At 36.4% G+C, this 25,586-nt stretch overlaps 1 protein-coding gene across 2 annotated transcripts in view; it reads left to right on the plus strand.

Moving 5' to 3' along the window:
* The window catches only part of unc5c (unc-5 netrin receptor C), a 221,631-nt gene that overhangs the window by 188,834 nt on the left and 7,211 nt on the right, over positions 1-25,586 (plus strand). The window contains exons 8-15 of one of the 2 annotated variants that reach the window (XM_004911103.4): positions 1,573-1,638; positions 5,632-5,823; positions 6,636-6,980; positions 8,308-8,395; positions 18,102-18,270; positions 20,596-20,829; positions 22,438-22,587; positions 24,069-24,233. In XM_004911103.4, coding sequence (XP_004911160.2) covers positions 1,573-1,638; positions 5,632-5,823; positions 6,636-6,980; positions 8,308-8,395; positions 18,102-18,270; positions 20,596-20,829; positions 22,438-22,587; positions 24,069-24,233 — 1,409 coding nt within the window. The remainder of the gene's footprint in view (positions 1-1,572; positions 1,639-5,631; positions 5,824-6,635; positions 6,981-8,307; positions 8,396-18,101; positions 18,271-20,595; positions 20,830-22,437; positions 22,588-24,068; positions 24,234-25,586) is intronic. The other variant, XM_002936737.5, reaches the window with a different exon arrangement.

Consider the following 25,586-nt stretch of genomic DNA (forward strand, 5'->3'; position numbering starts at 1 on the left):
ACTAAACCAAACATCTGACTGGGCTTCTAGACTAAGACAAATTTAGAATGTGAACTGCATAACCCCGTATAGTTGTTTAGTTGTTTGTAGTTGGGGACAAGGAAGAGGCACTGTTTTTTTAATACCTCTTATAAGTGAAAATGATTATTTAGATAACAAATTGCTGTTTGAATTTATATTTAGGCAGCTTTATCCATTCTATACTTGCTTGAGGAAACTGTACTGTATTCCTATGCAATAAGTATTACAGCTAGTGAGATAGAATGAATATTATAGGTACCTCACATTCTGGTATCACAGCAGGGGCCTCCTTCCCACTGTCTTTTACCACATGGCGCTTAATCTCTGTGTATTTATATTTATTTACTATATATACTATAATACTTGTCCTCCCTATGTGTACTTTGCAAGCTTGTAGCATTTTATAAATAAAGTTATACTTACATACATACAGACTCTTCTTAAAATAAGCAATATGAGTTATCCCATCTTAAATGATGCTAATTACAATATTTTAACAAACAATTCTATTGGAGTATTTGTGGAGTCAGCAAATAATTCCCAATAAAGAGAAGCAGTTTCTAGGTATCAGACTAGTCTTAGGGGCACATTTACTAATCCACGAAAGTCCGAAAAGCGTCCGAATGCGTTTTTTTCGTAATGATCGGTATTTTGCGATTTTTTTTGTAAATTGTTGTGACTTTTTCGTAGCGTTACGACTTGCGCGAATTGTCGCGACTTTTTCGTAGCCGTCGCGCCGAGTACGAAAGTTTCGGATTCATTCAAGCTTCAGTATCGTGACTTTCCTTGGGCCAGGTTGGAGCTGCAGAGTGCCATTGAGTCCTATGGGAGACTTTCCTTGGGCCAGGCTTAAGCTGCAAAGTGCCATTGAGTCCTATGGGAGGCTTCCAAAATCATGCAAAGTCTGAAAGGTTTGCCCGCCGTTTACGAGCGCTCAATACAAAAAAGTCGCGGCAATATATGAACAAATCGTAATGGCTACGAAAAAGTTGCGACAATTTGCGCAAGTCGTAACGGCTACGAAAAAGTTGTGACAATTTATGAAAAAGTCGTAACGGCGACAAAAAAATCGCAAAAAATACGAAAAAGTCGCATAATGTTTGTTTCCAATCCAAATTTTTCCCATTACATAACTAACCAACTCAGGCTCAATTACAAAATATTGGAGACTCCTAGACAGTGTGTCTTGGAATTAAAGCTGGTGGCAAGTTTAAAGCAAAAAGTCTTTCTATATGCAAATGTCCTCTGATATCTGAAATAAAATAGATCCATTAGCGTTTATGTTCAACAGAAGAAGGAACTGAAGCATTTGAAAAGCTAGTGAGTTGAGACTGACATTGGCTGTGAAATTCAATCTGGCTAGTTATTAGTTCTAGGGAAACCTTTCAAGCAGGCAGAAGAAGCACAATCATAATTCTGCATTGGACTAAAATTTACATACAATAAAGTCTGTTGCCTTTTAATTAAAACATTTTTATTTCCATGATTTATGTTGTTTTCCTTTTGTTTATTGTCTTTTGTTTCCATTTCTGTTTTCATTTTCTTTTTAAGGTTTGATTTACCCCCATTCACCCAGAATCCATGAGCAGAAAACACAAAAAGAATATGAATATTCCTGTAAGTTTGATTCTTGGTTTTTATGTCCTTGTATTATAAAATACTTTAATTCTTCTCCACATTTTTACTCAAGCAAACAGTGAATACATTTGAAGTCAAAAGGTCTAACCTTGGGAAATGCATTGCAACCTGGCAGAATTACAGTGTAGTTGTATTGCAGCATTTCTAAGAATATATACAAATACTAGGCATAGAGTTCTAGACACTGTATAGTGACTATAATAGATCTGCAAGTTTTATCTATTATTTGTATGTTATATTTATGTGTTTCTATAAATCCAGTTAGAGAGGTTACATCACAAATGATTCAGCACGTGTGCTCATATGTTCTCATTAGTTAGCCAACCTAAAGCTCCCATATCTTATTGATGATGATATATATATATATATATATATATATATATATATATATATATATACATACATATATACAAGAACAAAGAGGAGCACTATGCTTAACTGTAAGGCCAAATGTCCCAGGTGCAGGCAATATGAATACAGAAGAGAATTACATTACATTAACATTTATTTATAAAGCGCCAACATATTCCGCAGCGCTGTACAATAAGTGGGTTACATACATTGGACATACAGAGTAACATATAAAGCAATCAGTTACCGATACAAGAGGTGAAGAGGGCCCTGCCCAAAAGAGCTTATATATAAATATCGTATTTAATACATAGAGTGACATTTTTGCACCTATTGGCACCAGTAGTGACCAGAAAGGGCACTGTACCAGTAATTATAGTCCTTACCATATACAACTGTAGATATTTTTAAAACTAGATGCTATAATGCATTCTATATTTCCTCTACAAATCAAAACAAATTAATTTATTATATAATGTTATTTTACCTATCATGGCATGTTTATCTTTCTGGGTCTTTATGGTGTAGTCCTTCCTCCCAGTTTATGCAGATAGCAATGTTAGACATCTGGCCACTTGCACTACCTGAAAAGGAACCTCAGAATTTTTTGGTACACATAAAGGTGGGAAATGGGAATGGTTAGATTGTCAGTCCTATTGCATTGATGGAGTTTGTGTAAAAATAATAGAAAAATAATGAAGTCCATTTTAACATCCCAGATTGCACACTCCATTGCGGTCATTTAAAATATGACTTTTCCCAAATCTTTACACTGGCTTTATTTACACATAATACAGACCCTTTAAGGTTTAATGCCCCATGCATACCCTTGAAAAATGCTAAATATAGCTTTTCCTCCACTTCATTCTCATTGCATCGCAGATTCTCTAATTGAAGATATTTTTTGCTCATTAGTGCTGCCAATTTAGCACTGGAAGCTCGGGTAGCCTAACTATATTCCTTAGAATGGACGCTGTCATGACAAATAAATAAATAAATAGAAACAAATTCCTGGAATTACTGTAGCCATTTCTTCCCATTCTTTTCTTCTTACCACGGTATATTAAACCAGGATAATGTTATTATTAGATCTAAATTGGTACTTAATGAGATTTGAAGCAGACACTTTAGCCTAGAAATCTCATTACTATCTTTACAGTACTAACCACATTTCAGTCATGTAAAGAACATTGCTGAAATGATCTTGATATAGTCGGAAGAGCTACATTGTGCATCTGCAACCCTTTTCTTAGATCAGCAACATCTGCTCAATTTCAGTTCCTGTCCGATACACAGGCATCACCTAGCTGCTTCATTCATCTGTCTTAGAAGAGATTTGTCTGTTACTGAGTTCCCCAAACTACATATGAATCCAGGGTATTGGAAGAGAATACCCAGTGCTCTCCTGCAAATCAGCAGCAGCCATCAATGTGTTTCATGGATCTTCTGGGAAAACAGCACTATTATACACTGCACTGTACACTTTAATAAGTGAATGTGCAAGAAATGTTTAAAATACATATAACAATAATTGATAATATAAAATATTAATGTTAACTAAATGATGTTTTTATTACTACATTGACATGTGGAACAGAGAAAGTAAGTTTTATGTTTATGGCACTGACATAGGGTTATTAGCCTAAATCAATCCTTGTTCCTGAGGAAAGTTCTATTAGGTAACAAAATTTTAAGTTATTCTGTTTATAGAAAGACCTACAGAGGGCATAGTCATTCTTCCTTATGTGTTATGTCTTCATGCACCTTGCTTGTTTATATGGACTGCTCCTCTGTGTATTTTATAAGTTTACAGAAAAGGACTGAAAGTAATTAATATGTGTGCTCTTTAAACTATACTTACCCAGACTATAAAGAGGTTTAAAAATGCTGGACTTAAGTTTTTTTTTTTTTTTTGAACACTGAGAAATCCATGGCTACGCTGAATTGATCCAGCAAAGAAAGCATTTACTGTACAGAAAGTACATTTCTGCAAGGTGTTTCTGGAAGTACTGAATAGATGTAGTACATAAGAAGAATAAATGAAGCTGTGTTACAGAACCAATCCTTGCTTATCTTGGTTTCCACCAATTTCAGAAACGCTGCTGACCATTGCTTTTTATCCTCCATGCTCTCTAATAGACTCCAAAGGTGAAAAGAGAAATCTGTGCTATTCAGGGAAGCCTTTCAAGTTTCTATATTACTGTGGATTAGTAAGCAGCTGGGCAAGATGCCCACAACAAGCCTCTGTACAAGTTCTTAGTAATTAGTATGATTATTATTTTGCTGTCTATGGTCTCCGCTTTATTAGGTATTCCATTATTGCTTTGGGGGTTAACAAACCCTTTATTATTAATGCAGTAGCTGCAGCTCCAGCTATGCTAACAGATTTTCCCAAATTATAAGATGTTTTTAATCAACATAAATGTTAGTCATTGATTTTTAACCTTAATTTCTTTCAGCCGTTTCAGCGTGAATCTAACTACACCATACATGTTTTCATTTGCTCAGTGTTGGGCAACTTTCTATATTTTTTCCCTTCAGTAAATCAGGTCTCCCTGCAGGGACATTTATTCTGTAGAAATAAACATTATTGCCTGAAACATGATTTAGAGAAGGCTTTTAAATGCTTTTAAATGTAGAAACACATGGATTCAGACCTAGCCAACTGTCATTTGCTCTGAAATAGTTTTGGAAGGATATGCACAGTAAAATGTCCTGTCATAAAATCCTCCATGGGAAAAATCATAAAACAGTTTTAAATGTAGCTCAGATGGCTTTAACTAAGCACTGGCCATTTATTGTAGATCCCCATTGTTCGTTAGTGGCACTTATTATACTACTGTCATATGTTTTATCCCCTTGAAAATCATTTCCTACACTTTTGGTTGCGCAAGTGCATCTGTGACTTTTCCACTAGTTCCAACTACCTCTACTGTTTGAAAATAGAAGACTCTTTCTTTGTTTAGGAGAATAGCTAAGCCTTGATTGGAGCACCATAAATGATGTGTGAATAGGTGAAGTTTTGGCAGAATACCTAGCACGAAATAAACAGTGCAGAATATATAAATGATGGTGCAAAGACTGGAAATAAGTTAAGGAGAGTTATTTCTGGTCATTGAGATTCTTTATACAACCGTGGGTCAGAAACTATTTGGTGCTAGGTTCCAAGAAGAAGAAGAAGTAATATTATTATTAAATAAAAAAAAAAATATATTAAATCAAGACCCCTCTGATGGGATGTGGATGTCCATTTAGGAGGCATGTTGATGGAATTGATAGATAGTGGTATTAACTGATTTTGTGTTGTGGTCACCAAATACATTTAGGTTCATTGAGTCTTATCGGGGCATGAATGTGCAGCATTATCTGCCTTACAATCTGACCTTAAAGAGCTTCCAGTCCATAAAACTACCACCATAAATATCTCAATGCAAGGAAAGCAATGCTAATAGTATTGGTAATAGTATTTTTGTATCAGTAGGGACAACCTTTAAACTGAAGGAAACACTTGTAGGTTGTGGTTGTGGTTGAGCTAACCAGCTAACTACAGTTTTATTGTGAATAACACAAAACTTTAAATAAATTTTAATTCATTTTTTAATTCATTTTTGTGTCTTTTAGCTGCTCCAAGCTCAGACAATGTGGCACTGTACGTTGGCATAGTGATTGCTGTGATTGTGTGCCTAGCCATATCAGTTATTGTGGCGCTATTTGTCTATCGCAAGAATCACCGGGGCTTTGAATCTGACATCATTGACACTTCTGCACTAAATGGTGGATTTCAAGCTGTCAACATCAAAGCAGCAAGACAAGGTGAGAGCTTGTATTTGTCCATTATTTCCTTATTTTGTCCATGAAGGATGTGCAGTTGAACTAAGCCTCAGCCATTCTACCCATTGCCATTGAAATTGAAAGTGATCTTTTGATTACTAGATCATTTGATTTAGGGTTCTAGCAATACAAAAATCAAACACTTTTGACTGTTTTTTGTACAGTTGCACAGGATGCACATTATACTGGTAAGGAAATATCCAAGCTTGTAACGTGCTTTGTTTAGCCAGGATTTTAGTGGCAAATTAAATTTCCCCATTACATAATGGCTTTCACTGGAAGTCCCATAAAATAAGATAGACTGCAAGTACTACATCTTACTGATCGGTTCTTCCGGCTTGTTATATTTTAGAAATTTGCCTACTGCTTAAATATGTATGTTGTTTGCTTTTAAAACTGACCCTTGCTTGCTCCTAAATAATGTGGAGAAAGGAAAAAGGGTCACATTAGAGAGAACAAATAATGCAACCTGCTGATTTTGACTATAATTGCACGTAAATTAATATTGTTTGTAGACTAAAGGTTATCCGTTTCCATTAAACTCCATTTTGAAGTCTTACAATATTGTGTATTTCTAAACTCCTGTCAGCCCTCTAAAACTAAAATCTACATTTTTGGTCACTTCAAATTCAGCCAAACCATAAACCATGTTTCTAATTAATATGTTTTTTGGACTGTGGGCAACATACAGAAACTACAAACACCACTCTAGTGCAAGTGGATTAGGTTTCTATTGAAAACTGTAAATGGTTAGTATAATAATTCTATTATTTTGACTGTGTTTTTACTCATAGATCTTCTGGGAGTTCCTCCTGATCTCACATCTGCAGCAGCCATGTACAGAGGGCCTGTCTATGCCCTTCATGATGTCTCAGATAAGATTCCAATGACAAATTCCCCTCTGTTGGACCCTCTCCCTAATTTGAAAATTAAAGTGTACAATTCCTCAGGTACTGTTACTCCTCAAGATGACCTGTCTGACTATACATCAAAGCTTTCTTCACAAATCACACAGTCCTTACTGGAGAATGATACTCTAAATATGAAGAACCAAAGCCTTGCAAGACAGACGGATCCATCATGCACTGCTTTTGGAACCTTCAATTCACTTGGAGGTCATTTAATTATTCCTAATTCAGGTAAGAAGTTGATGATTTCATTTCTGTTTTGTTTCCCTATACAAAATAAAGTAATAGTAAGTAATGATTTGTGTCTATTGTTTTAATTTAGAAAATATATGGTTGTTTTTTTTATTTTTGAGCTAGCACCATTGCCAATATAATCCTCCTACATAACTGACTTCTGCTTATCCAGGACAGTCACAACAAAGGATGAAGGGAGGGGCTTGTTTTAACAGAACTCCGTTTAATTAAACTAACTGAGCTAATTAATAATGAGATAGTAAGTGTGGAAGCAAAATAATGCCCTTTTTCTAACTAACAAGAAATATGCATATAATTAAACAAAAAGGCAGATTGTATTTTAAGCATAAGTTCTATTTAGTTTACTCATGTTGAAAAAAAGTGTATATAGGTGTATATTGCCCCTTACAGGTATGTGAAAACCATCTCTGTGATTCTTCATTTAATTTATTATTGGACATATGCATATTTATTATATGAATGTATAATATATGTGCCATTGGTGTCTCATGATACTCACTTTAGTAGCACTTACTAGCTAGTTGGTAAAGGTAATCTCATCACTAAATGTCTACTTCCAGAGCAACAGTGATTGATACAAGTAGCCTACCATTGCCTTATGTTAATGCTTCAATTTCAAAGTAGATTATTGAATTTCAAATGACTCTTAGCTGGATATGTTTGCAATATACAAACAGCACTACCCTATGGAAGAATCTCTGCCTTTTTGCAGAGAATTCCCCAGTGATACACAGCAGAGTGATTGTCAGGCTGTATATTTGTACTATAGCAATGGTTGGCAACTTTCAACACTGCATCAAAGCTTGCCCATATACTCACTATATATAACAAAGGCAGATATTTTATAACATTTTTTGAACCAGCCATATAGCTAGATATATCAAAAGAACATTGCAATAAAAAGATCCACATTAGTGACATTGTCTTTCTTCTGATTTCCCAGGTGTAGTGCAACTAAAACTTTCATCCTTCCTCCCAAGTGATTTGCTGTAAAATGTTAGATACCAATATTTGTGTTTGAAAATGAAAATGTTACCTTTTTTTTCACTCTTCTCTCTGAGCATTTTGTTCCTCACCAATTATTTTGCTTTTGAGAGCCATGAGTAAGGCTTCAATCGCCATGGCAACATTTTTCATCTGAGCTTTGAGGGCTTAACTTCCACATTACCCTGCAAAATAAAATGCATTTTTCTAGAAACTTAAACATGGGTTTTGCCTTCCCTTTCCATTTTCAAGTATTATTCTCTTATTATTTAACTGATTTCTGCATTTGTGTTTTGTCTTTTATCTTCCTGTTTTATAGGAGTGAGCCTGCTGATTCCTGCCGGGGCTGTTCCTCAGGGAAGAGTGTATGAAATGTATGTGACTGTTCACAGAAAAGAGAACATGAGGTAACTGCCTGTATTGCAGAATTGCTCTCATCTGTCAAAACAGTTTTAACTATAGTCGTGGCCGGTTCACCTCCAAATTGAGGCAAGTCAGTTGATTTGATTCTCAAAAATGAAAGAGCTGCGTGCCTAGCAAAGATATGAAACAGCCACAGCATTTCCTGTCTGCAGTTTTCTTTCATTACCCAACTCCTTGTCTGCACAGAGTCATTTGGGTCTAAAAAGAACATGTATTTTGTATAGAAAGTAGGTGTCTCCTATCAATACATTATAGATCAGTGACAGGAAACTTTCATTGTTCTAGTTACTAGCTAAGTATTATGGGCTTTAGGCATTTCTAAAACTATCCCCAGTATAGGCAATTCTCTCTCTAAAACACTTGACAGAGGTTTTCATTCTATATTTCTGTATTCTGTATATATGTATATATACCATTTGACCTCTGTTTTTCCACCTGGTAAAGTACTAAAACCATTGTTTTCTACAAAGCATTTCTGTTGTTTGCTAAATAACTGTTCACCCTATTGCCCTCTTTCAACTTGAATGGCTGCTGTCATGGCTACACAGCAGCGTATTTATATAAAGTATATGCAAGCCTCTGAAGCAAAACACACAGTTTGGTCCAGTGAAGGTTAACACTTGTTAAGTTTAAACACATAGAAAAGACATTCATTTGATCAGTGCAGCTTCTGATTAGCATAAGAAGCCAAGGGAGATGTACAGCACATTTACAAGGAGGAGAATACAAAAACTGAACACAATTCCATTTCTTTTTACACCAAATAGAATTGGGGAAGAAGTTGCATTTTGCTTTAGGACTCTGGCACATGGGGAGATTAGTCGCCCGTGGCAAATCTCCCTGTTCGCAGGGCCGGATTTGTCTTCTGGGTGCCCCGAGGCCGCCCCCTGTTGGTCGCCACCCCTCCACCCGTGCGCATGCACAAACGTGCGACCCCCCTGCACCAGCCGCGAGTGTGCGTGTGTTCATTCAAACTCCCATACGGAGCAGTGGGGAGAGGTCCCGACTGCTCCGTATGGGAGCCAAATTTAAAAATTTTGTTGGGCCTTTGTGGCCTCTCCACAAATCTGGGCCTGCCTGTTCGCAGGCGACTAATCTCCCCGAAATGCCATCCCACTGGTGAAAATGTAAATCGCCGGTGGGATGGCATACGCGGCAGCGTGATTTCCTCTCAAGGCAACTTCCGTGATTTCACTGAAATCGCGCCGCCGTGTATGCCATCCCACCGGCAATTTACATTTTCGCCGATGGGATGGCATTTCGGGGAGATTAGTCGCCCGCAAAGAGTGTGCCAGAGCCCTTAGGGTGAAGACACAAGGGGCTACTAGTATCAGCTAATTGTCACAGATACTTGCTACAGATATAGACAATGCTGATCATTTACTGATAACTGTCTGTACGTGTGTTTTAGCAGAGGTAATTCTCAGTATTGTCTATGGCAGGGTATTTTTTGTAGTTTAGTAACCGTGACAATTAGCTGCTACTAAGTAGCTCTGTGTGTCTCCACCCATAAAGTTTTCCATTTTCATAGAATGGGTATAATGTAATTAACACCCTCGTTATGGTACAGTACAGTACTGGTTTCACTCACATCACTGTGCTCATTTAAGATTGTTTGCTATATTGGGCAAGGTCCTCTTTACCTTTTGTATTGGTTATGTTATTGGTTTCCAAAAACATGTTGGTGTTTTATAAGTATATTAGTAGTAGTAGTAGAAATAATAATAATAATAATAATAACAACATATTTTATAATTATATTGCAATTAGATGCTTGAATTATGGCAGCATTGAATTAAGTGGAAATTGCATTATGGGTAAAGAAAAAAACTTGCAATTTGCTTCTGAAATTGTACTTTGCACTTCATTTGTGTTCATAAATGAGCCCTTAAGTCTTTGTGCTGAGATACTTAGGTGCCAGTATATGAAATAGCTTGCCACCATTTGAGGTACAAGTTTGAGTCCCTTTATTTTTTCACCCATGCTTCAAAATAGGCCACTAATAGCCTCCCAGAAACCTAAGTAGCTATGGCAGCTGCAAAACAAATACATTAAATTACAGACATGAATGTTAAAGACAATGTACCAGGTTTATAGAAACATGATAGTTATACCAACGGAGCCTGGGACCTTATCTTGAGACTTCTTGTTTAAGGAAATCTGTAAGCAATTTAGGGCTACTGCAATTTCTCACAATGTGTGTAGTTGAATGTAAATGTTTAGATCTACACTTACCAAAAAGTATCATTTCATGTCATTAAGCAGGGAGTTTTTAGAATCTTTGAAAACTAGCCTAGCTATTACGTAGATGTTCTCATTTTAGATAAAATTACACTTCATAAACCTAGTCTCTGCTGGGTAAACATAAAATTACACTTCATAAAGCTACCCTTTGTTGGGTAAACATTTTGCTGTTTAATGATTTCCATAGCTTTCTGAAAGGAAATGGAGGTTTGTTATAAGGCTATGTTAATGCACTGTAATAAATAAACCTTTGTTTCATTACTGAATTACCAGCAGTTCTGCTATTACAGTCAGTAAAAAGGGAAAAACAGTATAATATCTCTGTGTATTTACAAGATGTTTGTTTAGATATAATTTAAAATGGAAAAAGGGTAATTATGAAAATAAATATTTCTTTTGTCGAGACTATAGCAAACTTGCTTTTGCTAATTCACAATGTATAGACGATCTAAAATAGTTTGTGGGTAAATTACTGAACTTGTTCCTATGGTGACTGGTGACAATTTGTATAATACATGGCTCCAGTGTTGTCATATGGGACATCTGCAGAATGGTCTCTTAAATACAGCAAAATCACTTCTGGTCTCTACACGGGCCCAAGTATCTATGTATGTATGTATGTATGTATGTGCACAGGGTTTGAGGCCAGTGCTTTATAGAGTGTGTGCCCTACATGTGTATACCATATGGAAGTACAAAGAAGTAACTTTAATAAATAGTGTCAATATGTCAATACATACAACACAATGTTGACTGTGTTCATAAATTATCCCTTTAGTATTTTTAGTCTGCTGGTGTTTGTAGCTTGTAGAGTTTGATTTTTTTTTTTGATTTTTGGGGGGTAAAAGAATTGGAGAAAATACATATATTTAATATTTATGTGAGTTACTTGAAAATTATAGTTTGGGATGGAGCACATTCTAGATACAGATAGAAAATACTGCTAACCTCTGCCCATAAAATATATATCTGAGTTCACAAATAGCCAATAATATCAAGGTGTCAGCTATGAAAGGTGTCAGCTATGGTATTAAAAGGTCTTGTCCTCCACATGATGGAAAAGTATAGGTCAAGGAAATACGGTACAAGTTTCCAAAGACAGAGAGTGAGGATTATCTTTTTTCTATTAAGAACGAGTAAAGGGAAGCCGCTCTTTCTTGAGCCTTGGACTGCAGACCAGACGCTGGGTTTGTTTAATTCATGAATCAGGTCAGTGGAGTGAATTTTTTAATGAATTCTATGAGTAGCATGGTATGTGAACGGAAAGTTCCGGCAATGCTCTGCGAGATAACAGTCTTTTTGCCTGCAGAGTTGCTGTTCACACTGTGTTTAACATTTGGAGCTTGTTAGAGTTCCAAAAAAATATGTAGGAATTGAAAATGTAACATGTTTGCTCCAATCACTAAAATAAAGCCTGACACATTTTTCATTATAAAACTTAGACAGGAAAATTTGGGCGGAAAAGAGATAGCGTTTCTGTCTGCCCTGGATTAAGCAAAGGCCACTGAATGTTTTAAATGGTGCAAAGCTTTGTACAGGTATGTCCTGATCTATATGCAGCCCAACTCTTGTACAATCTAATAGTTCAGTCAAACTGTGCTTATCAGGCCCTTGAGTTTGAATAACCAATTGAACAGATGTTTTGGAAAAGTGGGATACTTTGCTCTTCTCTGAGCTTTGGCAGTAAAATGGCTCCTACCATGTTAATGAGGAAAGGGATTCTTTTTGGATCTGTTATCATTACGGTCTCCAGTGCAACACATGGATAGTACAGCATATTTTAGAATAGGAAACTGAGCTAACGATAGTAATAGAGAATTGGTCATTTATAAGAAGATCTTAATAGCGTGTGTAAATTGACTTTTTAGATTCTGGTGAGTTTATTGTAGAGTCCATGATCACTGATGATCCAGTACTGGTCAAGGTGTCATTTGGGAGAAAGGAATTTGTTTCCCTTTCTTTAGCATTGAAATATGTTTCGGTTACTTTGTAACTATAACAAGATTTTTTGTCTATGGAAGTGGGTTAGAAGCAAAAAATATCTGTAGAATATAAGCAAAAAACTGAAGTAGCTATGAAAAAGTGATATTTGCTTTCAATCTGTGTGGCTGTGTCGATGGGAACTAAAGGATGCAGTAGATAGGAATGCTTTAAATGAATTTATACCGGAAAACAGTGCCTTCATTCATCTTTAAGAGTACTGGTTCTTTGTACTTGTTGTTTTTAATAGTTCACTTTTCACAGATAAGAAAGATTATATTCTTGTTGTGTTTAGCAAATATAAAGGGCGAGCACAATAAATCCTGTTTGCTTGGGTATTTTCTTTCCACCTCCTTGTATTGCCTTTTATTTTCAGCCAGTATAAACCAGAAGTTTTATTACAAGTCAGAGATATGTAAAAGTTTCATCAACTGACTTTAGAGTTTATTATATTTTCATTTTTGTTAATTTACCTTTTATTTGTCTAACGGAAATATTACAAGCCAAATGCCCTTTTCTATTATTTAAACCTTCCCCATTGCATTCTATAAAGGTGTTGGTGGCTCAGTTTGTAGTTATATCCTTACATAAACTGCCATTGTGTTTAGAGATTGGATGTCACAAGCTTCCTTTTCACCTACCGGGCTAGAGATATGTGATCTGGCATAACTGGGGGCATAGCCATTGCCTGAACATGGGCCATAACTTGAATTCCTCATAGCAGGCACACCTCCCTGGGATTTCTCCCAGAGACACTGAGATTTGTGGGATAATGTATATTTGCCTGCATTTTTTATTTCTATATGTATGGTTTGAAGTGCATCCACATATTGTACATTGTGCATATTTCATTTAGACACAAATATAGTTGTGTATACTATACAGAAGAATCCAACATAAGACTAATCATTGTCCTTAAAAGTTAAATACATACTTAAATTCCACAATTATTTTACAATTAGCAAACAGTAGCTGAACAACAAATAATATAAGACTGCAAAATTCTGGTTGGCGTTACCAGTGCTTCAGAAATGCTACACACGCATGCATCTGAAATGACATTAGGTTGATAAATAGCCCTTATAATCAACTTAATTGGCAGAAATAAATCAAAACGTGCGTGTTTTTTTGCAGCGATAAAACCTAACCACTTATCTGCCTGTTTTGCTTCATCCCAGTGTTGCCCTATTCATCTTCAGTCTCCTCAGGTAAAATGCCCAAGTAAGAAAGCTCTATTCTCTGACCTCACTAACAGGAGCGGACACACCAGGCAGTTGGGATGCAGCTACAGGCATCATTTTACTAAGTACCAGCAAAGTTGTTAGAACTAGAGCAGCCCCATGAAATCCTTGATAAATCATTAGGTCTATCACACTGGCAGGTTTATTTGTTTCCATATTGCCACATATTTGCAACTTAACTAAATTCAATTATTCTAAATTATATATTACGATATGTGAAACGCCTCTTAACAATTAAACACTAGTTTGGTTCCGTTCTGTTATATAAGGAATTTTAAATATGTACTGTACCTTGCTAAATAAAATGGATAGTATACTTTAAATAATAGTTTTATTTAGGAGCTTCATTTATAATCCAAAAAGGAGTTAATGCCACTTGTCTGAGTTTGGGGTCTGGCTCTGCTAAGAACTGCTCTGCTAGAATCAGAGAACTTTCTCCCCTTATGGGCTTATTTAGCAATTTTTGAGTTTGTGAATTCAAGATTGTGTTTCTAATTCAAATAAACTGGCATTTCGAACGCTTGCTTATTTATTAATAAGGAAAATCTGTTTGAATAAAAAAAACGCAAATACATCTCAAATTTAAAATATGGCTTGACTTTGCCTAGGACAACTCTCATTGCACTTAATATATATGAAACATTCAAATCTTGATCGTTGATAATTCTCCTCTTCAGTGTTTATGGCATAAGGCCAAACATCAAGTTTCAGAATAATCCCCCCATAATATGCTGTTTCAAGTAATAAATTCATAGGCCACCTACAGTATTGAAGGAGTTGTGGAACTAGAGATAGATCAAAGCATGTGAGGTGAAAAAGTTTTTTTTAAGTTTTTGCAGTTACTGAGTTTCTTGACATCAGTGAATACATGAAGCTGGTGAATGATCATAGATATTCAGGGTTCTTTGAGGCCCATCTGTACATTTACCTTTTACTAGTTGATATGCATAGTATTAAACATTAAACATTAAACAATGGACATGTTTATTGTAATATTGCTACCCATTGAGTGTGGTGTTCTACAAATCTCCAACTCCCTACAATAAGTTGAATAACCTGCAAGATTGGTTTTAGCTTAAGAATCAATATGTTACTTCGTAAATAAAGATTTTACACCTGGTCTTCCATTTCTGCTGGGCCAAACATATATACAACACTCATAATAACAAGCTGAAATATCTGCTTGGTCATTCTTGTCTGACCTGATCAATGTTCTGGTCCCTTATTGAAGTGGCAGCGCTGACAAACATATCCTGTGATTGCACTACACATGCCCTCTTCACAATAAATTGGTTTATCTGAATTTTAATCTTCTTATATAACTTCAGATCATGCACTGATTTGTGACTGCTTCCACCGGCTATCTACTTACATGTACACATTAGAGTTTAGCAGAAGCAGATTAACATTTCCAGCTCACTTGACGGGCAAAATGATTCACTGTTTCAGCTGTTTCAGAACATTTTTACATTGCTGAGGGGAACTGAAGAAAACAGCCATAAAGCCTTTTATGCCTATGAATGTTTTTAGACTTAATTCTACTAGATACTGTATATCATGACCTGGATGAATGAGAATCTTCATAGACATGAATGTTTAGTTACAAAATGAAAAATCATTTACATTTATGGAGGCTTAGTCTTCCTAAAAAGAGGCCATATATGGTTATAGGTTCTCCAGTGGAAAGCTGTTTATTAGTACCCTCCCCAAATAAAATGACCATTCTCCTTCTGAGGACTGTCAAGCATGTATTTTAATAAACTGTAGAAAAATATGGGGGAAATGTATTAAACAAGGTTAGCAAACAAAAGGGAAAAACAAACAAGAATTAGAATCCAGTTGTCAATGTATGTGGAGATTTGCAATAGTACAGTATAATAGTTGTTTACTTTCCACGTGTTTGAGCTCTTAATTTGTAGGTTTATAGTCATTATTTAGCTGGACAGTATATAGGCACAGTAGACACATGGACACTGAGCAAATACAGTTGCTTAGTGTCAGTCAACCTTCAGGACTGGAGTATATTGCTTACCTCAGGTTTGATAGGGTTTATGTGAACATACAGTATTACCATTGTATGAGTTCCCAAACGTATACATATTTTAATGCTTTCAGACTATTACATTAATTCTAATGATCAAGGCATACAACAAGAAGATTAAAAATCTTGAAAAGATGCAAGTGGAAAATCCTAAATAATGTTCTTTCTGCAGTTTAGAACTGCCAAGAAAGTTCATTACTGAGAATCCTGCTGTTGGTGTTTTTTTTTTTTATCTTGCCCTGTATATTAGTGGCTATTTTTTCCATTGTGGTGGTTGCTTCTCTCCTATTACTCTAGCAGTATAATTTGATGTTCTTTCTGTGTAAAAAAATGCCTGGTACTAAAGAAGATCCCTAGTGGGCTCTACTTTACTACTTTGCTTGTCAAGATAGCCATATTTTTCAAGTGGGTGGCTGCGCTCCCTGAGTACCATTGAGGTCATAACTGCCTTTAAAGTTTGCTTTGTACATTTGGAGCCTCCTAAAAAACAAGACAAGTAGATTTGCAACATTAAAGAGTCAAAATGAGTAATCTATTAAATATATAAATAGCTCCATACATCTAGATTTCAGAATGAAGTCAGATTGGGCATTCCTCTGGCAAGTTTGTTATTTCTTCAATTTCCTGTAGAGCAGTCTTTTTAAGACCTTGATAAATGTGGCTTGCTAGTTCCAATGAACTAAATGTGAATTCAGTGGGAAAGATGCTTTTTCCAACTTTTATTCATATATTTTGCCTAGTTCTAGTTTGTTTGTTGACCTTTTACATGTATTGATTTGTTTTCCCTATGTATTGTAGGCTAGTCACATTTAATCTTGGAATATAGATAGTTCCATCAATTCGTTCTTGCTTCTCCTTGGGTGCAGCATCTCTAGGGAAACACTTCTATGACAATTAGCTCTGTTATGTGTATACACTGTTTCATATTTCTTTTCACGGACAATGATTGCATTCGTTATTGTCTAGACAAGACAAATGAGAGCAAGAAATCATATGGATGACTCATAAGAATTAATGTGGAATAAGAGACTTGGCAGTTTTTTTAAACAATCCACAGTGGGGAGATTTAAAAAAAAAAATGTCTGAAAGGATATATCAAGGCCGAAGACTACCTTGACGGTTTATATTAAATTCATTATGGTTGGGGCCAAAAGACTTTATTCATTCAAGGAAAGAAATTTTCTGACCATTATATTTAGATGTACTAATGACAGAATTAAATTACATTAGTCATTAATGGTGATCTATGGGAAGCAAAGAGTGAATTCAATTATACCTCTGTGTTACATGTCATAATCTATCTACTGTATCACTAATCATCGTAATGCCACAGGTTTATTATCACCTCTGTATTTAGGACTTCATGTGGTAGTGGAATAATACAAGTTGCAAAGTTTGCACCAGGAGAAGAGACATTTCAGCTTCAATGCCCACTCTTGAGGAATTCATCAAATAAATATCATGCAAAGTGTTAATTAGTGCAAAATCATCACAGCAAATCACAAAAGCTTTTAGAAAAACATTGTATTAAACATACCACAAGGCAGTGTCTTCCCTCTGTCAGCATATCTCATATCAGCTACTCCTTCCTAAAACTTTTCACGCCATTGGGCACTTTCTCGCAATAAGGGAAGTCTGTTAGGTGAGACCCAATGAGGATTCTGTAATCATCGGATTATATTCCATTTCCCCATAGGTTTAGATTGAAAGCATTATTATCAATGCAATAGCAAATATGTTTTAGTTATTACCATCTTTATTCGGTAGTACATTACCTGGGAGCAAAATTGGGGTTTGCATTTCAGCAGCATAGCTGTATTTGTCTTTCTTGATACAAGGTTGTATATCATGTCAGTGTTAGTAAACTGTTTTTGATCATCGACTAGAACTTGGAGATTATTCATGAATTCAGCCTTTTAATCAAGTTCTATTTAATCAGGTTCTATTTTATCTTTTTTACCAGGACTAGCATCCCATAGTGACCCATAAGAATGTGGTATTTACTGGTCCTATGTTTTAAATCAAACATCTGATCAGTCGCTATTATTTAATAGAGCTGGGCCAAGCATCGCGATTTATTTGTATTTGTCATCTGAAATCCTGTCCTAATAGCGGACTTTCAAAAGTATTAAATGGTAATATTTTCTTATAAACACTTGCTAAATGTCATACTTCTTCCAACAGGCCACCAATAGAAGACAGTCAAACATTACTAACACCAGTAGTGAGTTGTGGGCCTCCTGGAGCTCTGATGACCCGTCCTGTAATTCTCACTATGCACCACTGTGCCGAAACAACTGCGGAGGACTGGAAAATGCAGCTTAAGGAGCAGTCTGTGCAAGGACAGTGGGAGGTAAGTGAAATGTGTTATATATTCATAAGAACTTGTTGGCCAAATGTATATGTGAATATTTGTGCACTTTAGAATGCTTCTACTGCTTTTTATATGGCGTCCTAAACACTAACATTGGTTAGGTCCTGACAGGGCATTTATTGGGGTTTTTTAAAGACCTGTATACTCACCTAGTACCAACAGAGGACATTAAGGCATTGGGTGCATTAATTTACTAAAAAATGCCCTTTCCTTTTTTGCAGGGGGTTTATTGGTGCATTTTTGGCTTGGCATTCTGTTTATACTGTACAACAACAATTTATTTTTCCAGCCACAATTGTGAAAGCAGAGAAAGTTACTTTTTTTTACCCTCAGGAATTTTAAGATTTATTTATTTAGCAGAGACTGGCCTGTGCTCATTTCTGTACCTGGCAAGTCCCCAGTATGAACATCTTATATATACGCCTTATTTCAAAATAATATCCCTTTTATTTTTGGACATAAGCTAAAAACCGTTCCCAACATCTAGCACTTCGTTCAAAGAAAATCCTTTTATTGTTACTTAAGAGGGAGATGCTTAAAACACATCTCCAGCTGCTCTTTGAGGACTTTGCCAATATTTTTGTTTACTTCACACATTCCCGCAAAGCATAAGTACATGTGGCCTCCTTTTGAAGTATCTCTTTGACCAGAATACAGAGAGGCGAATTTATTTCACTCTCAAGTTTCAGTACTTGTGAAGGCCTGGCCTTAGAGACTGTTAATTGCATTACCACTGCTATGAGCTGAGTGCTTATGGGAAAAAAAAGAAGTCCCAAAAAAAGTCTGCCCATTTAAGCATCCTAATTATTATTATTATGAATAAAAATAGTGATAATGTAGTGGTTTATAAAGCATTGACCTTATCTAGGTGTACATAAGAACTGCCATACATATAAATCAATACAGTATATATAATAAGGTTCCTGTCTTCAAGGGCTTACACTCTCAATATATAACAGAACTGTGCAGTATATAAATGTTCCTTTGCAATAATATTTGAGTAACAAAGTGTGTTGTGTTTGATAGAATACAATTCCCTACTGGGAAGTGGTAATAAATAACTGCAATGGTATGTGTGGGAATTCAGAGAACTATGTAGGAGTAGGTTAAATACATGAATGACAAAGATAAGGCAGACACACACTGTGGATTATTATTTCTTTTATGATGTACATTGGCCTTTTGCCCAGCTGGAAAACAGTGCATGCTGTGTTACTATGGACATCCAGGAAGTATTTAAAAACCATCCTGAAAGTTTGAATATATATATATATATATATATATATATTGGTGGTCATTTACTGATACCCCAAATACAAATGCAACAGCACTAAAGGACACCAAAACCCCTGAAAGGAGAAGGAAAGGCAGATGCTCTTGCCCTGGCCCCGCGTGCTTCTGTTTGACCACCATGGAGCAATCATCGTCCACTTCTTCTTTCTTTAACGGCCCCAGATCACTGCACGTGCAGTGAAAAAGCATTTTTTTCCTGAAGGCTAATGCCAAACTTAGCGCATGACGTAAAAAACATTTGCCTAAAATAGTGTCATACGCTCCTACCTGTGCCTGCACCTGAATGAATGAAATACGCTTGGGTGCAGGCACATGTTGCGAATATCCGCCGAAATTATGTCTAATAAGTCTCACATTTTTTGGCGGATATTGCCTACATGTGCATGAGCATATTCCATTCATTCGGGTGCAGGCACAAGGTAGGCTAAATTTACAGTAGTGGGGCATTAGCCTTAAGTTTGGCCCACTGTACTGCGCATGTGCACCTGGCACAAGGAAGAAAAGGAGAGACTTTGTACTTTGTAATTAGTCTAAAACCAATGTATTGTCTAATTTCTACCAGCTGTATGATTAATTCTCTCTGTTGACAATATCAGTTCATGTCATTTGTTTCCAAGATACTCATAGCTGTTGGTTCCAGGCATGTATACATAATGAAGGTAATAAGTGTTCCAAAGTTTCAAAAAAAAAAAAGAAATGCTGCCATATTTTTTCTACAATACTGACACCTAGTGGACATCTTAACTTCTGCATTTAATGTGTATGCTTATTCTACGTGTAATATTTGATACAATGCATACAGTATTTATCAGCATCATGGAGTTACATTGTTGTGTATTTTTATTATTATTGACCTCTGGGAGTGTAATGTAAATTAAGACACAATGAAAAAATTAAAACACAATTTTAAAGTTACTGGTTTACATTTCTCTGAACTGTTATATAAGCTCATCAAATGGCTTTTTCTGTAATCTCCAGACTCCTTCTGACTTTCTTTCTTTCTATCAAAAGGATGTTGTTTTTGTTGGAGAAGAAAACTTCACCACTCCCTGTTACATCCAGATGGAGTCAGAAGCTTGCCATATACTCACAGAAACGCTAAGCACCTATGCACTAGTTGGACAGTCGACCAGCAAATCATCAGCAAAGAGGCTAAAACTAGCATTATTTGGGCCAACATCCTGCACTTCTCTAGAATATAACATTCGAGTTTACTGTTTGGATGACACTCAGGACGCACTTAAGGTATTTGAAAGTCTTATTTAAGATTATTGAATATATTGGGCCACTTACTATTTGTGGGAACAACACCAGAAGAGAAATCACACCCAAAATGCCATAAATAAACTGGTTTCCCCAACATTTCCTAGAACCAGTGTGTCCATTTTGCTTTATTAATGTTCAAGATATAATATTCAGGAACACAAGGGAACCCCCTATTATTCACCTACCACTTACCAGTAAGGGCTGCCTTTGCACATTACACCTCCATGCAATTTTTTGGGCCTGTTAGACTGTGTGCAACTGAAGGCTGGCCATGCCTCATTTTGTTGCATGTAGATAAAGTTCATTGTGCCAAAATTGTTAGCTTCAGTATTTCAGTTAGCAATATTAGACTGGAATTTTGGGGGCAAACACTGTGGGAAAAAATAGCTTACTGTGCAGATTGCACCTTACCTAGTACATGAGGGCCATTGGCTGCCAGCATTAAAAAATGACTATGAACCTCACACAGATCTAAGGCAGGCTTGCTGTAAAAGGCATTGGCACAACTTAGTTTGTTGTTTTGTACCTTTGTTTTGTAACTACAACTTGTATGGCCTCAATAGTCCCTATCTGTACTTTAATTTGTACTGAAACAGCATGTGTGGTCTTTCTAGGCAGGTGGCTAGAACGGTCCAGAACTGTTCAAAAACTATTTTTATAGCAAGGTTAATGGTTTCCATTTTTTCTGTTTGGCACTGTTACAAATTTTAGACACATGCAATTTCTAAACACAAACCATTGGAATTGTTTAACTGCCCAGGCAGGCAATATGATCATAAATACAAATCTGTTGTAATCATATAATTTCTATTGATCATGCTTTGGGCACCCTGATGAGTTAGTTGGGGCAGGCTACCAATAAACCAGCAGTGATTGATTTGCTTCAGTTTAATGTAGATGGTCTCTAATGATGTTCCTTTTTCCTCTAAAGACTAATAAACAAGCACACTATTAGATTATGCATTCTCCTTGTTCACTAAGGCTTGTTTTTAAAATCAATCAAGCCTTTTGTCTTGGAGGAAATTGCTTTTCTCAAATTAAAAATAGACTCAAATATTAGGACTTGTTTTTTTAAACAAATGAAAAGTGCAAAGTGAAATGAAAGTGGAAGTTTATTATATTTCAGTGAGCTTTATAACTCAATCTCACTAATCCCATGTCTGGGAGCATTGTCACAACACATAATATGATGTATTTTTTATCTATTATTTTAAAATAGACAATATTCTAATATGATATTAGAAGTCTCCAAGGCATTCCATGATCATATAATGGCTGTGGTGTTCTCATATCCTTGTATTATACAATAGGGAATATATTATTGCTTATAGTACAAGTCAATGAGTCCTAAAGCTCTGAAAATGAGAATATATATATATATATATATATAAAGACAGACAGATTGATAGATGATAGATAGATAGATAGATAGATAGATAGATAGATAGATAGATAGATAGATAGAGAATTGCAAGTCAAGGGACAATTTTTATAACCTATGCCTATAAGTTCCTATAACATTAAAATAATTTATTTCATTATTTACATCTAAAAGTGATTCTTATTTGTCTCTTCTGTGAAAAACAGGAAGTGATACAGCAGGAAAGGAAGGTTGGAGGGCAGTTACTGGATGAACCAAAAACTCTTCACTTCAAAGGAAGCACTCATAACCTGCGCCTTTCCATCCACGATGTTCCACATTCCCTATGGAAAAGCAAATTATTAGCTAAATATCAGGTAAAGTCAAATTCTCCCAGGGTTCTATGAAAATATGATCTTTAGTCTTATATGAAACCTTCATAGCTGAGTTAAGCCACAGTAATAGAAAGTCATGTCTAAATACATTAAGACATTTGTAGGTAGACTTGCAGTAGTGAGATCATATTATAAATTCCCCCTTTACTTTATAGGAAAATGACTGAACACAAAGGGAGAGTAATGGTAGCTTCCCCAGCCCCCCCTAGCACCAACCAGGGGAGAACCAGTAGGCCAAATGGGAGCATCTACTGGCAATATTGATTGACACTGAGAAACACAGAAAAGTGGAATCAGATCAGGCTACATATCTCTACAATTCAGGGGTGCTATTTTTATATAATTTGCCTCCAAATAGAGCTTGATATGTAATAAAAAGGAAAATACAGCTGGTGTGCCACAAAATGTGAAATTCAGTGAGGAGGCTCAATCACAATGGTGTAGGTTTCGCAGTATATGCACCAGAGGAAGGACCCCAGCGGTCCGAAACATGTAGTGCTATGCATCTCTGAACTAATAAACAACACAGAACGCATTTGGCTCTCCAGTGGATTCTTTTATTTCTACTTGATATGTAATATATTAAGCTTGGTGTTCACAATCAAATAGATACATATGAGGCAAAATGGACTGTAATAGTCTAGATATAATACTTCACTGATACCATTTTCAGGATATGTGCAAAAAAAGCCACACAGAATCCCATAGCAATTGCTCACGAGAGAGACAGTTAAACTGTGGTTCCTTAATACTCATATATATTGGCTATGCCATTTATAAAACATTTTTATTTTAACAAGAACATGAATATAAACATTATAGCCTTTTCATTCAGCTGACGGCACGTTCTCCTCCATAGTATGTTTTTCTATGTTGTTTGAGGTGATATTCTATGCCTCCACGCTGCCTTGGTTAGGGTGTTTTCAGCAGCTAACTATGGTTTGTAGAGAGAGAGGAGTGCCAGGTCAGCAGCTTCATCCTAATGCCTGCAGGCTGAACAACTTCTCTTCAGTGCTTTCAGCTTCCATTAACCAGGTTTCACTCAGTAACCCTTCTCTCTCAGGGGACCTGCACTGTGTGCTCATAAAGTGCTAAACTTATTCAGACTTAAGCGAGCGGCAGAAATGTTACCACTACTGCAAAAAGACAAGATGCTTGTGTATAACTAGAGCTGGTTGCTGTAGAACAAGCTGTATTTTTATTGGCATTGTGTACTGTATGTCACTTAGTGGCTTTTGTTGTGCAGGCACTCGGCTTTCTTGCCAAGAAGAAGCTGCTGCTGCTGTTGCTGCAGTCTTGTCTGATTAGATCCTTTCAAAGGGATCCATTGCTTATATGTGTCTGTGTGTCAATGCATTTCCCATTCTCCTCTTGCTCTCGTTCTGAAGAAATTGTTCTCAACGTATTCCAATTATAGCATGACACACCAAATAATCTGTTGCCTGGTCTGTGTCATCCTCTAGGAAATTCCTTTCTATCACATCTGGAGCGGATGCCAAAGGAACCTTCACTGCACCTTCACTCTGGAACGCTTCAGTCTGAGCACGGTAGAGTTAGTGTGCAAGCTCTGCGTCAGGCAAGTGGAAGGGGAAGGACAGATCTTTCAGCTTAATTGCACAGCCTCAGAGGTATGGGGAAAGACTATATGTGATATTTCTATATTTCTTATCATGTGTCTTAGCATTCAATGGTTTTAACCAAACTGTCTAGAAAGAAATATGGTTACTTTTGAACTCTTAACAACTGTCTCCATATCTGTATGGACTTTCTAGAGCTTGTGAACAGTGACAAGTCCAAATATGAATCTGCTGGTGCTTATTCTGTACAAAACACAAACTCTTACACAGTGCTTAGTCATTCCCAGCCCCAAAAGACCTCACTAATTTTAATATAACAAATTTTTTAGGGTCACTTTATTTAAGAACCAATTAATCTGCCAGCATGTACTTCAGCATTATGGTATGAATCCAGAGACACAGAAATGCAGAAACCCAAAAATACAGCAGGAAAACAAATATCATCTTGGTGGGAACTCAACCCAGTAGTAGGGCTCTGCAGGATAATAGGTTTAACCATTGATTGACCATGCTGCCCTTAATTTTGTGGCTATACATGTTAAACAACCTCAGCTGATTTGAAAGGAATAATTTGAGTTTTAAAACTGTCACATATTTTGACAGAATAATTACCAATTATATTCAGGCCCCGATATGTGGGAAGGCCCAGCCTAGGGCGGCATGCCACCCACTTTTCATAATGATGGGGAGATGCACCAGGACTGCAACAGGTTTCAAATTTTTCTGTAGAGATTGTAAATTTCTCATGTAGAGTGAGAGTGGGCAGTTGTGTTGTGGGCAGTTCTTTCTTTCATGAAAGTGCGCACCTGTGCATTTTTGGCCCATGAGCCGCCCCTCCCCAGTGCTTACCTTTACAGCACCTGAGGGGGTCCAGAGGGGACACATCGCTAGTGTAGAGAGTGCATTGCTCTCTTAAAAAACAGAAATTTGGCTCTTAAAGTTACCGCCAAGAAGCCTTTTTGCCACTCCTGGTAACTTCGGGGGCGCTGCCGCCTGAGATGAGTTTCTCAACTCGCCTCATGGTAGCAGCTCCCCTGGCCTGCGTGAATTTATGGGAATGCCTGTCTTGCAAGGAAGGGGCAGCAGGCCAAGTAACAATCGATGATCTAGGGGTGCTTAGCTTTGAAATTCAGCCCTGAGTGTATTTTATACTATATTGAAATTAAAATGTGAAAATGCACCCAAGAATCAGCAATATTGTAGAAATTTTCCTCACCCCCACTAGTAATTAGGTCCTACCTCAGATTAGCTGTCAATTGAAATTGACCTTTTATTTTTTCCATAGACAACCTAGACACACAAGCACTGTTAAAATACATTATTAAATTTATTTATTTATTAGACAGAAGAATATGTTAGCAATTTAGGGGATGCTGTGCATTTATAGAGATCCAGCCCACTCAA

This window comes from Xenopus tropicalis, chromosome 1 (genome assembly GCF_000004195.4).
Source record: "Xenopus tropicalis strain Nigerian chromosome 1, UCB_Xtro_10.0, whole genome shotgun sequence".
In the NCBI taxonomy this organism is placed as follows: Eukaryota; Metazoa; Chordata; class Amphibia; order Anura; family Pipidae; genus Xenopus; species Xenopus tropicalis.